At 38.4% G+C, this 14,833-nt stretch overlaps 1 protein-coding gene across 3 annotated transcripts in view; it reads left to right on the forward strand.

Annotated features, from left to right (window-relative positions):
- The window catches only part of LOC107572643 (inactive dipeptidyl peptidase 10-like), a 34,937-nt gene that overhangs the window by 7,935 nt on the left and 12,169 nt on the right, over positions 1-14,833 (forward strand). For all 3 annotated transcript variants that reach the window (XM_016259068.1, XM_016259065.1, XM_016259066.1), the window contains 7 exons: positions 1,436-1,556; positions 1,651-1,805; positions 3,781-3,878; positions 4,706-4,829; positions 5,286-5,324; positions 5,419-5,526; positions 5,601-5,692. In XM_016259068.1, coding sequence (XP_016114554.1) covers positions 1,436-1,556; positions 1,651-1,805; positions 3,781-3,878; positions 4,706-4,829; positions 5,286-5,324; positions 5,419-5,526; positions 5,601-5,692 — 737 coding nt within the window. The remainder of the gene's footprint in view (positions 1-1,435; positions 1,557-1,650; positions 1,806-3,780; positions 3,879-4,705; positions 4,830-5,285; positions 5,325-5,418; positions 5,527-5,600; positions 5,693-14,833) is intronic.

Consider the following 14,833-nt stretch of genomic DNA (forward strand, 5'->3'; position numbering starts at 1 on the left):
GAGTCAAGTCAACACGCTCCCCAACAACACAGGAAACATTCCGTATACACACACGTGTAACCCCTCTCTCCCAGGTCCTTTCTGCCACACTTCTTTCTCGCTCCGAGTGGGTCTCGAACCCGGGTCTCCAGCATGGGAGGCGGACGCACTAACAAGGAGGCTAAAGACTGCAGCCACTAGCATCAGTCGCTAGTGCGCCTCTTGAGATCAGGGGAGTGAGGTTTACCTGCACAGCACCTACTCGCTGGCCTCCGTTACACTCACCCCCCTAAACCCTCACTCCCATCCGGGTCACGGCACCAATGTGACCCCTCTCTCCCGGGTCCTTTCCACCACACCTCGTTGCACTTGCCATTCAGTAATTACTGCGGGTTTTAGCCACATTAACTAGGCAGCTTTTCCTGCTACACTATCAAATAGCACACCTAGGTTCCTAACTGATGACGAAGAATTGACAGAGCAGCCATCGAGTCTTATGCCCAGTTCAGACTACACGATTTTAGCCCAATTTTGCCACGATTTGCTTGATGTAGGGTATCGTGGGGATTCGTAAATGACAATGGGCGTCGGGACGCAAGATTCCATCGTTTCAAGACGTGTAGTGTGTCATAGTGGACAACAACCGATTCCACGTCTGTGATGCTTCACGACATCAGGACAGAAAGACTAGCATGTTTAATTTGTTTTTCCGTCGTCCACAACGAGTTCTGTCACATTGGTCACGTTGACCAATAGCAGCACAGAAGCTCTTTCATACACAGGTTTCAAACATGGCAAAACGAAAGAGAGTTGATGGTGCGGCTAGGTGGAATTATGAGATGGAGGAAAGGCTCTTGGAGCTGTGGCAACAGTACTCCTGCCTGTATGGTGTGTCATCGAGGGACTACCATGACAGAACAAAGAAAGACAAATGCTGGCGAACTACAGCGGAAGCCCTTTAGCAATGTTTACACTCTTGTTTTCGGAAGTCAGTCGCTAGTTCCGCCTTCTCAATGACATCACAAGCGTCATTAAAGACGGCACGCGATGAATGGTCGGGAAGCAACGTGTAGTCTGACATGTTTCTTGTCCACGACACAGCAAGATTTTAGGAGTCAAAATCGGGTAATCTGACACAGTGACTATCGTGACTGACAAAAATATTGTGTAGTCTGAACCCGTCATTAGACAGTGTAGGTTTTAGGTCCGATAATTAACACCTCTGTTTTTTTTTTCAGAATTTAGCAGTAAGAAATTACTCGTCATCCAGTTTTTTATATCGACTATGCAATGCATCGACACGATGCTTTGAATGACTGACCGCCGTGAGCTCATGATCCTAGCAGATGTTTTGATCTCCTTCTGCAGAGCTTTCTTTCTATTCTTGTTTTCTCTTCTGAGTGTGACATTTGTCTATGAGTGTGGCATCTCTCAGCTCCTTCTCTCTCTGTCTCAGGTGTACATATTTGAGAATAATATTTACTATCAGCCAGATGTGAAGAGCAGTTCTCTCAGACTGACGTCATCGGGGCGAGATGGCCTCATATTTAATGGAATAACTGACTGGCTTTATGAGGGTAACACACCATCATCACACTGTGAGCAACACAAGCTGTGCAATTACAGATGTTTTTGTTATTATTTTACTGAATCTCTCTGCTTGTCTATCAGAGCAGATCCTGCACTCTTCAGCCGCTCACTGGTGGTCTCCATCAGGCTCCAGTCTGGCATTTCTCACCATCAACGACACTCTGGTGCCCAACATGCAGCTGCCGCGTTTCACAGGGACGCTTTACCCTCGCGGACACCAGTATCCATACCCGAAGGTATGCAGACAGCAGTATGTCTGCTGTCCTGCTGCTGAATGTGTATCTTAGGATAAATTAGCAGCTCATGATGAAATGACTTTCTGGATCTGGATCTCTCCTCTAATGTTTTTCATACTCAACTAAAATAACACAAAAATAACCCCTTAAATTAATGCAAAACCCCACGCAGTCCTAGATAGTGGTACGTTACATTTTAATATCGAAAGAACAAAACTAAAGTTTTAATTTAGTCAAAAACCAAAGACGAAAATAAAATTCACATTTTAAATAGTTTTTATCTCAAGTTTGAAATATATAGTTTTTTTAAAATATAAACAATTCAATGGCGTCTCTAATAAAAACTTGTTTTCTTGACATTTATACAGATGTAAGATTTTTACATGGGTTAAAGTGGCTACCCTGGTAAATCATCAGAGGACTTTCCTTGTACATTTTCAACATTATAGGCTACAGTTTTAAACACTTTACTCATTCTTACTAATTCAAGCAATGACGCAACGCATATGTAGCCTATCACTGAAAGGAACTGAGTGTCTTCAGAAAAGTTTCAATTGTATTTCAACTTTATCTCATAAAGTAGCGTTCATGAGCTCAGCGCTACTTTGTTTACAGCTGTTTCTGGGGAAACTGCTATATGTTTGATGTTCCAAAAGCGCCTTCTACTGGCAGATAATCAAATTGGATTTTCAATAAACCTGCCCGCTGTTTCCCCCATCTGCCCATATAACCCTGTTTTAAATTGAAATAATAATTTATACTTCTGATCCGTCTCTTTTCTTAAAAAACGGTTTAAAGACTGAAATGTCAGGTTTATCATTTTAGATATATTTTTTTGTTTTTGTGAAAACCTGTATCTCAACTGTAATTAAATCATGTTTTTACAGTCATTTTACAGTTTAATGTTACCATAGACATTGCCCTACTCTGCTCAAATGGTATAAAAACATTTTTAAATAAATTTTTGCATTAATTCTTAAACAAGTTCTTAAAGTCTTAAATTAGATTTTATAAATATCCTGCAGTGAGATGTAGCTTTGCACACTGCCAGCATCTAGAATGATTTTGATCAGCATTTTAGTCTTTATAACAGAGGGCTCTCTCAACTTGTTATATAGTATTTTGCAGTTTGTCAATTGATATAATTGTTAATTGTTACAATATAATTACAATATAATTGTTAATAGTTTGTTAATCGATTCTGTTGGCTTTGCATATACACGTGCACCCCTCAAACCCCCCCCACAACATAACAAATCCCAATTTAACCCCTATTTAAATTTAAAACTGAGCCTTTGTTTCATTTCTAAAGTAACAAAGCATGAACAGCATAGACTAAAAGATCTTTGTTTAAGAATTAATATAGTTTCATCAAAAATGTAGATGTCGAAATATCTACACATTGATATTGTTAATCCAGCACTGGCGTCACACAGCTGACATCTTCACCTGTTGTAGTTTATCCTTGCTGTGAGCATGATAGAGATGCTAACAGTCAAAATGCCATCAGAGAGAATGTAAATTAAAACTCGTTATTTTGGATCATCACAAGTCTAAAACAAAGTCAAGTCAAGTCACCGTTATTTATATAGCGCTTTGTACAATGCAGATTGTGACAAAGCAGCTTTACAGTATTAAAAAAGGGAAATAGTGTGTCAAAATCAAAGTCAAAGTCACTTGTTTTGTGCATTCAGTTACAAATCCCTACGGCTTGTCAGCACTGATAGCCTTGTGGGCAGTACACTGACATAAAGCGCCGTTGTGCTACGGGTGTCTGGAGTGCAAATCCCGGCTCAAGGACTTTTCCCGATCCCAACCCCTCTCTCTCCCACTTCGCTTCCTATCTCCTCCACACTATCTAATCACAAAAAAAGGCAAAAAACCCAGCTAAAAATAAATCTTAAAAAAATTTCTACAGCTTTGACATTGAACAACAGAACACTGATTTCACTTCATTTCACTCTGTGTACGATAGGCTGGACAGAAGAATCCTGAAGTGACACTGTTTGTGATCAACGTGAACGGATCTACACACGCTACACAACTCCTGCATCCCAAAAGCTTACAGAGAAGGTACCACACACCAGGCCCAGTTCTACAGGGGTGCTAAGCACAATAGCACCCTCAGTTAAAGCTGTAATAATGGCATTTCATTGCAGATTTGGCAAAATATCCAGTGCATTTGTGCTTTGGAGATTGGTCTCTATTTTAACATGTTTTTGCAGCATTGAGCAATGTAGCCAATCACAGCCATATCTGTTGATTTCTTGAAGCCAACAGCCGATCAGGGGCGTTTAAGTTAAAATCCACTCACCTCTAGAATCGAGTTTTTGTTCAGGTGTTGTGTTCAACACGAATCATCTCATTATAACGAAGTGTCAACGCAATGTAAATAAGAGTTTCATTGTGCAGTGTAGAGAACTTCATTGATTATAACGTAACTTTGTGAGATCGCGATGAACTAAGATGAGTGACAGCTTTTAGTGATTATAAACGGAGCACTCTTTGTGTCATAGCAATGGACAGTACTAAAACCTTTATATTAAGGTTAGAGCACCCTCACTAATTTAAGAAGCACTCTCAGTGATTTGATTCTGGAGCCGGGCCTGCCACACACTCACACAATTACACGCACACACACACTTAAGTCAATCACACATACAATCACATTCACACACACAATCACAGTCAATCATACAGACACACTCAACCACAAAGACAAATGATAAAACACTGATAAACTAGTTCCAGCTCTGGACACTGAAGAGACGTACAAGTGAATCTGGTTTGAATATCTTTACTTTAATAAGAAATGTTCCATTTCTAGACCTTCAGATGTTCAGAACGTGTGTTTGTGAGTTTGAGCTCACAGCCTGCTGTGTGTGTGTGTGTGTGTGCAGTGATCTCTACATCAGCATGGTGCGGTGGGTGACGGACGAGTGTCTTGCCGTACGCTGGTTAAACCGTCCTCAGAACTCCTCCATTCTCACACTCTGCTACACACACACGGGGAAATGTGTGCCGGTGAGTCTCCTTCATCAGTGTGCATTTGAATTGAACTAGCTACAAGAAGTTTAACTGGAATAACAGGAATTTACGGAATTGCAACTTAAGGAAATTCAAAACAAGTGCATTCTTGGAAATTAAATGTTTTTCTGTCTGTCTGTCAAAGTCCATTTCAAGGAGAGTCAATTCTCTTGGCAGTCATATAGGCGACGTTTCTGGGCAGCTATTTTACTCATGCAAGTCCAGCTCTGAACTATTAAATGGGGAAATACAGAAAAGGCTCTTTAATTGACAAGGCAGGATGTTTTCTGCCATATTGCGCATAATCCTGGTTGTAACCTCAATTCAAATTCAGGAGTTGAATTGGAATATCAATTCCGTTCTGAATGGCACACAACCCTGACACACACACAAACACACACTCACACTTATGTACAACGTATGCAAACACGCTGTTTTGGTCTCTCTCTGCAGAAGCACGTCATGATATCGGACAAATGGATTGACAGACAGGTAAGATTACGCTATTTTAGATTTTGCCACATTTATTTACATTCGACGGGACATTAATTTGAAGTGATCTGATGTTCTCATTTGATTGGTCCAGAATGAAAAACCATCTTTCTCTAAAGACGGAGAAACGTTTTTCGTGACATTGCCCCTCAGAAGCGGAGGCCGCGGATCCTTTAGACACCTTACTATGATGTCAGAGCAGGTATAAAGCACACGAGCCACACAGAAAACAAACATAATTCACACGGATCTGACTTTAACCTCTCCTGCTTTCAGCCTGAAGGTGAAGAGGTCAGCATGCAACACCTGACCTCTGGGACCTGGGAGGTCACAGAGATCCTGAGCTATGATCAAAAGTGCAATACAGTGTGAGTCACTTCACACACACACACACACACACACACGCACACACACTCACTAATGCACGCACACACACACACAAACTAATGCGCGCACACACACGCAATAATGCACACACACACTCACACACACACACACTAATGCACACACACACACACACACACACACACACACTCACACTCTACACTGACCAAGAGGGGACCAGTGTTTCTGGTCATTTTGAAGAAACAAAAATGACATACATTCATTTTAAATTTTTTTTAAACATGCCAAGTGGGGGCCTGAAGCTCTGAGCGATGTCTACCTATCCAACAGGGGACCTCCATAGACTGCAATGCAACTGTGTGTGGAAACACAAGGGCAATTGTACCAAGTGTTTCTTCAAAAATTAGAGTCAGCCAGATGGCAACGGTTCAAGGGCAGAGGCAATACCTCTTATAATTAAAAATATTATTTGTTTTATTTAACATTTATTACACACTCACACTCTACACTGACCAAGAGGGGACCAGTGTTTCTGGTCATTTTGAAGAAACAAAAATGACATACATTCATTTTAAATTTTTTTTAAACATGCCAAGTGGGGGCCTGAAGCTCTGAGCGATGTCTACCTATCCAACAGGGGACCTCCATAGACTGCAATGCAACTGTGTGTGGAAACACAAGGGCAATTGTACCAAGTGTTTCTTCAAAAATTAGAGTCAGCCAGATGGCAACGGTTCAAGGGCAGAGGCAATACCTCTTATAATTAAAAATATTATTTGTTTTATTTAACATTTATTTAACATTTTCTTGGCTTAACCCCAAACACATTCCTGGGAAGCTCCTATCGGGATGATACTTTTGTTCATCAAAACACTTAGGTCCCCTGTTAGATAGTAAACTGTGATGTCTCTTTGTTTGCTTTGACATTTCTTGGCAATTTCATGTTGACTTTGAAAATTTTCAATAGGCTAAATGACTAAATTAATGTTACAATCAGCATATATTGTAACATTGTATTCAGAGATAGTGAAAATGTGAAAAATTGTTAAATGTAAAGTCAACCAAACAGGCATTGCACTTCACCATCTAACAGGGGACCAGTGTGCTTTGGTTTAGTGAAATCACTACTACATGCACAGACCTGTTGCTGTGTGCGTTTAGCATGTACAGTTTAGCCAGTGTGGAAATGGCCATGCAATAGTGAACAAAATGGTGACCTAAACATGGAAACATCTAAATGAACTGATTACGTTCAAGTGAAAAATGCTATTTAACATCACTGAACCAAACTTACACACAGGGGCGGCTTAACACACAGGCTTGCCTAGGCTGCAGCCTAGGGGCCCCATGTGTGAAAGAGCCTCGGATTGGCCGGACAATTGCTTTATTATTTAAAATTTTCTTCAGCGCGAACAAAAAAGACCCTCATTGGCCTATAAGAAACATCAAAGGAGGATTTGTTGCAGAGCGTCTGACAAAATTAATGTCTTGTATTGTAGAATGCACGCTCAGCACCGCCGAGAGTTCCCACGATCGTTAAATCAAAACCGAAAGTAAAATGCGCACGTGCATTCAAAAGCGATTTTAATACCCCGCGTTTTGAGAGCTACTCCCTGATGCGCACAAATTAGGCTACATAAGATATCTAGGCTGTTATTAGTATGTAGGCTATAATAGGTTTTGTAGTTGTCTATAGCTCTGCATCATGCTTGAAAAAAATTGGTCTCTATTTGCACTCTGAATATAGAGAGAGCACTTATTGTTCGCACTTAATACGACTTTTTTTGTTATTTATTCCGTTTTTATTTCTATGTTCAATTTGTGAAAAGGAGTTCAGTTAGGAGGTCAAACGTTCTAGAAGCTCATAATTCATGAACAGTTCTAAGGTCTGAAGAGACTCACATGAAATCATACAGGATATAAGCCAGTCAGTTGAACAAAACCTTTTGCAGTGCTTGAGTGTTGTTGTTTTTACTGCATATGATCATTCATACTCAGAAAGTAGAACTGAAATTACATTTATTACAAGATGATTAGTTAAATTAATTTTTCCAGTCATGTATTTGGTCATTGAGATTTTTTTTTTAAATGTGTAAAAATCTCGTCTCGTCTCGTGTCTTGAGTTAAGTGTCGCCATTAATGATAATCAAACAACAAAAGATGAGGAGAAAATCATTCCCTGCTCTTGACAGAATGGCATTTGTAGCTTTTATAAAAATGTATATAGTGTCAATTGTTCCCTACCATCTCATTCACATCTATGCAACCACTAAATAAATTACTACTACTAAGAAAGAGCACATTTTTCATTGATCTAGTCACTTGATTCTGCTCTCAAAATGCACCAGATTTATGCATTTAAATTTAAAATGAACAATTTTCTTATACCCACAGAACCCCCTAAACTAGAGGAACCAATGTGCACCCATCACAGTCTCACACAATCCTGTGGGGACACTGGGAATGTAGAGGAAACACTGTAGGATTGTGTGTGTGTATGCCAGTTCACCCTACTATTTGTGTGTGGACCATGTATGGCACTAAATACATTTCTCCAGTAAAGCATAATGATTAAGGGGGGCCTTACACAAAGAGCAGCCTAGGGGCCCCTGACAGTGTTGCCAGATTGGGCGGGTTCCCGGGCGGGTTCCCGCCCAATTGGGCTGTTTTGAATTTGATTGCGGGTAAAAATTGGCTTTGGCGGATAATCAAAATTTGGGCTGGTTTGGGGTCAGTTTGGCGGTTTTCAAACATATAAATTGCATAGGCTAATTGTTTAACAAAACAAGCCCAAGTATGTATACTGCATCCAATCAGTCATCATAACGTTACTACACACACACACACACACTGCAGAGGCGCTGCTGCTGATGTAAACGTCGACAGCCGCACTTATCACGAGGGCGCAGCAGACAGTCATTATGATTCATGAGTGACAAGTTTTTAGCATGTTAAGTTATAACGTATCTGATTTTGAATGTAGTATGACTGTATATTCAAGTTATCACAACGCCTAAATATACTGTAAGTTAAAGAGTGGGAGAGTGACTCAACTCTCAAAACGTGAATTATTGTGGAGTGAGATGACACAACGTCTCTATCACTGCAACTCTGAAATCAGAGCACATTTTAATTAATTAATCAAAACCGAAACTAACGTCAAATATGTTGGTTTATACGATCATGTCTTTTATCTTTTAAACGTCCAGATTGATAAATCCTTGAAAACTGCTAGACTTGATTAGTTTTGACTGTGCAAAGTTCTGTATTATGTTACAATATGAACTTAACAAGAGGCTTCCACTAGTTCTGTGTAAAATTATAGAGCGACAGCGCATTATTGTTGTTCTTGATTAGTTTTGACTGTGCAAAGTTCTGTATTATGTTACAATATGAACTTAACAAGAGGCTTCCACTAGTTCTGTGTAAAATTATAGAGCGACAGCGCATTATTGTTGTTGTTATTTTTTTAATTGTCGGATTATAATTAAGTATCAATGAATGACACAGTTTTGAGTTGACTGTCATGGTGTGTGCATGAACGAGTGTGAAATACCTGCTAATTACGTTGCTTTTTCTTATCGCTTATATTGGGCACTTTTTGCATTTAAACTGGATTATTCTGACTGCTGACATTGAAAATCATGCCTGTGTTGTCTCGAGGATATCGGTTAATTTCAGGATTTCCGTTTTGACAGTGTCTGCTTGCATATTTTATTCATGTTATGCACAATGGTAATAAAACTCATTCTGATTCTGATTCTGATGTTCGGTAGCCTAATTCACTTTACTGTAGGCTATTCGTCCCGATTTGATCCGTTTGCCTGCAAAATTTATCTTATTTATAATTTATATTAGCCTATTTTGTCGTCAATATTTTGTTTTAAGGAGTTAAAATTGCCCTTATCAACCTTGATTTACATATTCTATAACATTATTTTGACAGTTAAAGTTTTGGGCGGGTTTTTGTGAGCTTTTGGGCTGGAAATCATCCATCCAATCTGGCAACACTGGCCCCTGACCACCTTAATCCTCCCCTGCTTACACACTTTAGTTTACACCAACAAAACAAATTTTATGGGTTAAATCAAGCAGAAAGAGTTCTTTAAGGTAACAATTGCATGTCAATACTTTTAACAGTGGAGAGTGAATTTGTTAAAATGACTTTGGTCCCTAGTTAGAGGGTGAAGTGCGACACCTTTTTGGCTGATTCACCTTTTCTTGCATCACAAACACACTTAAAAAATTTGGAGGTCAAGACGCAACATTATATGTTGACTTGCTGTATTGAAAATGTTAAATTGACTTCAATAAAATACCTTTTACCATTTGCAATTTAGTCATTTAACACACTGAAATTTTTCAATGCAGTGCTTAATTTAGAGGCTCCATTTTTTTAAGGTTATTATCAACATTGCCATTACATTCAGAAATAGTCAGAATATGATAAACGTAAATGTAAAAAGTAAATTGTTAAATGTAAAGGCAATCAAACAGATGACAATTTGGATCTTTGGAGGTAAAAATGTAAAAATATATGTTGACTTGCTGCATTGAAAAGTGTGTGTTGTTGTGTATGTTGAAGCGTCTCAGAGTCTGGCTTGCTGGCAGTGACAACTCAAGCTGATCTGAGATTTGAGCCACAGAGGGGAAGATGGCAGCTTCTTAATGTTATTTTCACACAGAGATTGGAAGGTCTATTAGTAAAATCTCTTAACTTTAGCCATCTTTGTTGCTTTATATGTCAGTGGTGACAATTCAAAAATGAACTTTCTAACAAATTTTCTTCAAAGTTTGCATACCTGTAACTCAAGAAGTATTGAAGATATTATCATATCTTTTTAGATTTTTGTTTTTAACAAACTTATCTTTTGGTTTGCTTATTTTTATGACCCTATATGGTTCAGAGATCTCAGTGTGGCTCCATGATCAAGTTGATGAATTATAGACATTTTTAGTGGTCAAATACCAAGTGTAGTGACTTTGCATGCAGCCAATACTTTTTCTTTAAAAGAGGAATATCTGAAGAATAAATAATATTTAAACCAATTTTCAGTGGTCAAAAACTATATGTATATCACTTTGCATACAGCTGGTTCTTATTGTATTTAAAGGGAATGTCTAAAGGATAAATAATGTTGAAACTAGATATGTAGCTTATTTCCCTGTAAACTATTGCATAGACCACACCTGTCTGAGTGCCATAAATGGTCATGTTGAAGTACATTAACTTGCTCTCCAATAGTCTGTACACGAGATTTTATATTTGAATCAGTTTTAGGGATATTTGAAATAAGGAATTTTGTTCATTTTAACCGCTTCTAAAGATACCAAGAGTTCAAATATACAATATTGTAACTACATGTTACCACATTGAGATTCCAATATCTCTGGGATTAAACCATATAAAGCTTTAAAGTTTATTAAGAACCAGAATCCTAAATTATTTAGATGTTTTTAATAGCCTATACTTCTTGAATTACATGCATTCAAACTTGTGAGAAATAATTTTTTTTGGCACTCAGATGTTGTATGCAATTTTTTTGATAGAGGCAAACAAGACATTTTCTAGTTTCAGTATTTGTTCTTCAGACATTCTTCTTGAAATATTGTTAAGTATCAACTATTTTAAAAAGTAAAAAAGGTATTAAGACATCTTCTGTACGTTTTGAGTTACAGGCAAGCAAACTTAGCGAAAAGAACACAATAAGTTCCTTTTCCCTTTTTTGAACTGTCAACATTGGTATACAATGCAACAAAGATCGCTAAAGTCAAAAGATTTTACTATTAGACTTTCCAATCAGTTGTATTATGTATAAATGTTTAGTTCATGTCACTGTTAATGAATGGACCCTTATTGAAAAGCTATTCCAGTGTGATAATGCATCTTAAAACTTATTGTTACTTGCTAAACAGTCAATTTAGTTTTCTAAAGTGTCAATATTAAAAGGTATTTTATTGAAGTCAACTGAAAATTTTAAATGCAGCAATTTATCATAAAATGTTGCGTTTTGACCTTCAAAACTTTTACAGTGTGTTTGTGATGCAAGAAATGGCGAATCAGCCAAACAGGTGTCGCACTTCACCATCTAACTGGGGACCAAAGTCATTTTATTTAACACATTCACTCTTCACCGTTAAAAGTTTTGACCTGCAATCGTTACCTTAAAGAGCTCTTTCTGCTTGTTTTAACCCATAAAATGAGTTTTGTTGGTGTAAACTGAAGTGTGTAAGTTTGGTTCAGTGATGGTAAATAATATTTTTCACTTGAACAAAATCAGTTCATTTAGATGTTTCCATGTTTAGGTCACCATTTTGTTCACTATTGCATGGCCATTTCCACACTGGCTAAACTGTACATGCTAAACGTACACAGCAACAGGTCTGTGCATGTGGTAGTGATTTCACTAAACTAAAGGACACTGGTCCCCTGTTAGATGGTGAAGTGTGATGGTGGTTGACTTTACATTTAACAATATTTCACATTCTCACTATCTCTGAATGCAATAGCAATGTTGATAACACTAAAACACCAGTTCTTGACATCAAAAATACAATGTAAATAGATTTTGGCGTAAAAAAAAACAAATAAATAAATATTTAAAAAAAAACTATTAATACTACCAGTGAACAGTTAAAATGTAATTTAAAGGGGTCATATGATGTTGCTAAAAAGAACATTATTTTGTGTATTTGGTGTAATGAAATATGTTTATGAAACACATTATTAAAAAACACATTATTTTCCACATACTGTACATTATTGTTTCTCCTCAATGCCTGCCTTTCTGAAACGCGTCGATTTTTACAAAGCTCATCGTTCTGAAAAGCGAGGTGTGCTGTGATTGGCCAGCTATCCAGTGCGTTGTGATTGGCCGAATACCTCAAGCGTGTGACGGAAATGTTACGCCCCTCACCATACTGTGATGCCTTGTCCCGGCCGGAGCGACGAGACAAAAACATTAAAAAACCCATCATAAACAAGGCATTTGTTGCATCCAGTGGGGACATAATTACGGATTATAATGACTTCTACTGTCTTTTTACGCATTGCATTGCATGGCGCCGCGTAAACATAAAACCATGTCTGCATTTGTGATCGGAGAAATGACAAACAACAAGCGCTACTCTACACTGCCCAAAACTATCGTTTGAATCGTCAGTGGCAAATTCTTTAAATATAAAAAAACCTGCTCACAGTCTGTGAGTCAGAAAAGCCGGCATTGTAGTCTACTCTCCCAGGATCAGGAGACAGTCCTCCATAAAATGTGCTGCACACATCTGAATATTTGGGTTGAACTGTTCTGGAACAGTGTTGTAAATACTACTTAACCACTGATTTCTAGTTGTGTCCTCTTTTGGAAGACCAAACAAAGTAGTTTCGCTTTCACAACGAAACACAGCGTCTCACACACGGAGGCTAGAGCGAGCGGAGGCCGGCTTGAGTGAGCTGCGGCCGGTGGACTTGAGAACGGCATGGCCAGCGGGCTTGCGGCAACCACATGTGATGACCCCGGGCTGGAATCCGCTTCGTTCACGGTGAAAGCCGATCCAGTGATCCACAGCGAAGTTAATGTATTTCCTCAGCGACCAGCACAGATCAGCTCCAGGCATGACGAAGCAGATATCGTCCTCTTTTGGAAGACCAAACAAAGTAGTTTTGCTTTTACAACGAAGCACAAAGCGCCTTCACGACATGGCGGCGGCAACAATACTACAGCGAGAATAAAAGTCACGCCTTCTTTCTTTGCGTGAACATTTGGGCGGCATTATGCAGATCTTCCCACATAGTGATGTAGACATGTGGGGGCGTGTTAGAACGAGCCGTTTTAGGTAGGCGTGGCTAACTCTGAACTTTTATAAAGAATATCGCTTTGGATTTGAGACTTTAGTCTTTGCAACTTTACAGATCTTCTTTATGCACTAAGAGCTTGTAACACTCCAAAGAGAAAGGAAAAATGGAAATCGCATCATATGACCCCTTTAAAGGCACAATAAATAATTCGCTACGTATTCAAAATAAACGAAGAGACAAAGGCGTAGTTTGATGACGCCGTGACTGAGTGTGGAATCATGGGAGTTGTGGTCTTCATCCCCACAGCCGATGTAATCCGACGGGACTCGGGCAGAAATCATGCTCATGGATGAGCTAATGATTTATTAACGTAGTAGTATGAAGCAGGGTGAGGCTGAAAGCCGTCGAAGCGAAACGAGGCGCTGAACGAGCACAACACATGGCTCGAAAGCAGCGGAGCTTTTATTATGCCACAGTCGAGCGCTTCTGCTCCTTCCGTTCATGCATATGTGGGGTAAAGTAGTGCTGTTTTATATGTTATAATGCTACTCTGTGCGGTCGTCACCGGTCTATTAAAACGCACAACATATTAAAGCGTCTTTGGTGTTTCCATGTTTTCTACAAAACAAAACCGGAACTCGAGGGGTTATGACGTCATTAGCATGCGACACTATAGCCACGGTGCGTGTCACTAGTTAAAATTGCTTATTTCTCTGGATTTAAACATTCTTCGAAACATTTGGGATAACGTAAGTACACAAGTCAGCAAAATATATAACACTGTTCTAGTGGTTTTTGGATATTTTAATAAAACAATCTTACGTATTGTGCCTTTAATAAAAAAATCTTAAATATTGTGCCTTTAAGTAATTTTTAAGTAAAGTAATATACTACCCATATTAGTCAAAATTGTCTATAAAGACAGATAATGTGTGTAACTATTACATTCAGAAATAATGTAAAAAATGACTAAATATAATTAAACTTTTATAAATAAACACTATAAACACAGTAGGCTTCTGATGCAAGAAATGGCAAATCAACCAAACAAGCAGCGCACTTCACCATCCAACTGGGGACCAAAGTCATTTTAATAAATTCACTATTCTGTGTCCATTTCCACACTGCTTAAACTATACATGTTAAAGGAGCCATTCAAGCTCAATATATGCAATTTTCCTTGTGCTTCACAGTTCACTGTTGTTCCTCAAATAAGTGTCTAAAGTGCTTTATTTTTATAAAAATATACACATGTTTGGTTGCTTTCTTCCCCCATCGATATCACCAGTATATATATATATATATATATATATATATATATATATATATATATATACTGTATATATATATATGTGTGTGTGTGTGTGTG

Source organism: Sinocyclocheilus grahami, unplaced genomic scaffold (assembly GCF_001515645.1).
Source record: "Sinocyclocheilus grahami isolate Dianchi unplaced genomic scaffold, SAMN03320097.WGS_v1.1 scaffold1785.1, whole genome shotgun sequence".
Lineage (NCBI taxonomy): Eukaryota > Metazoa > Chordata > Actinopteri > Cypriniformes > Cyprinidae > Sinocyclocheilus > Sinocyclocheilus grahami.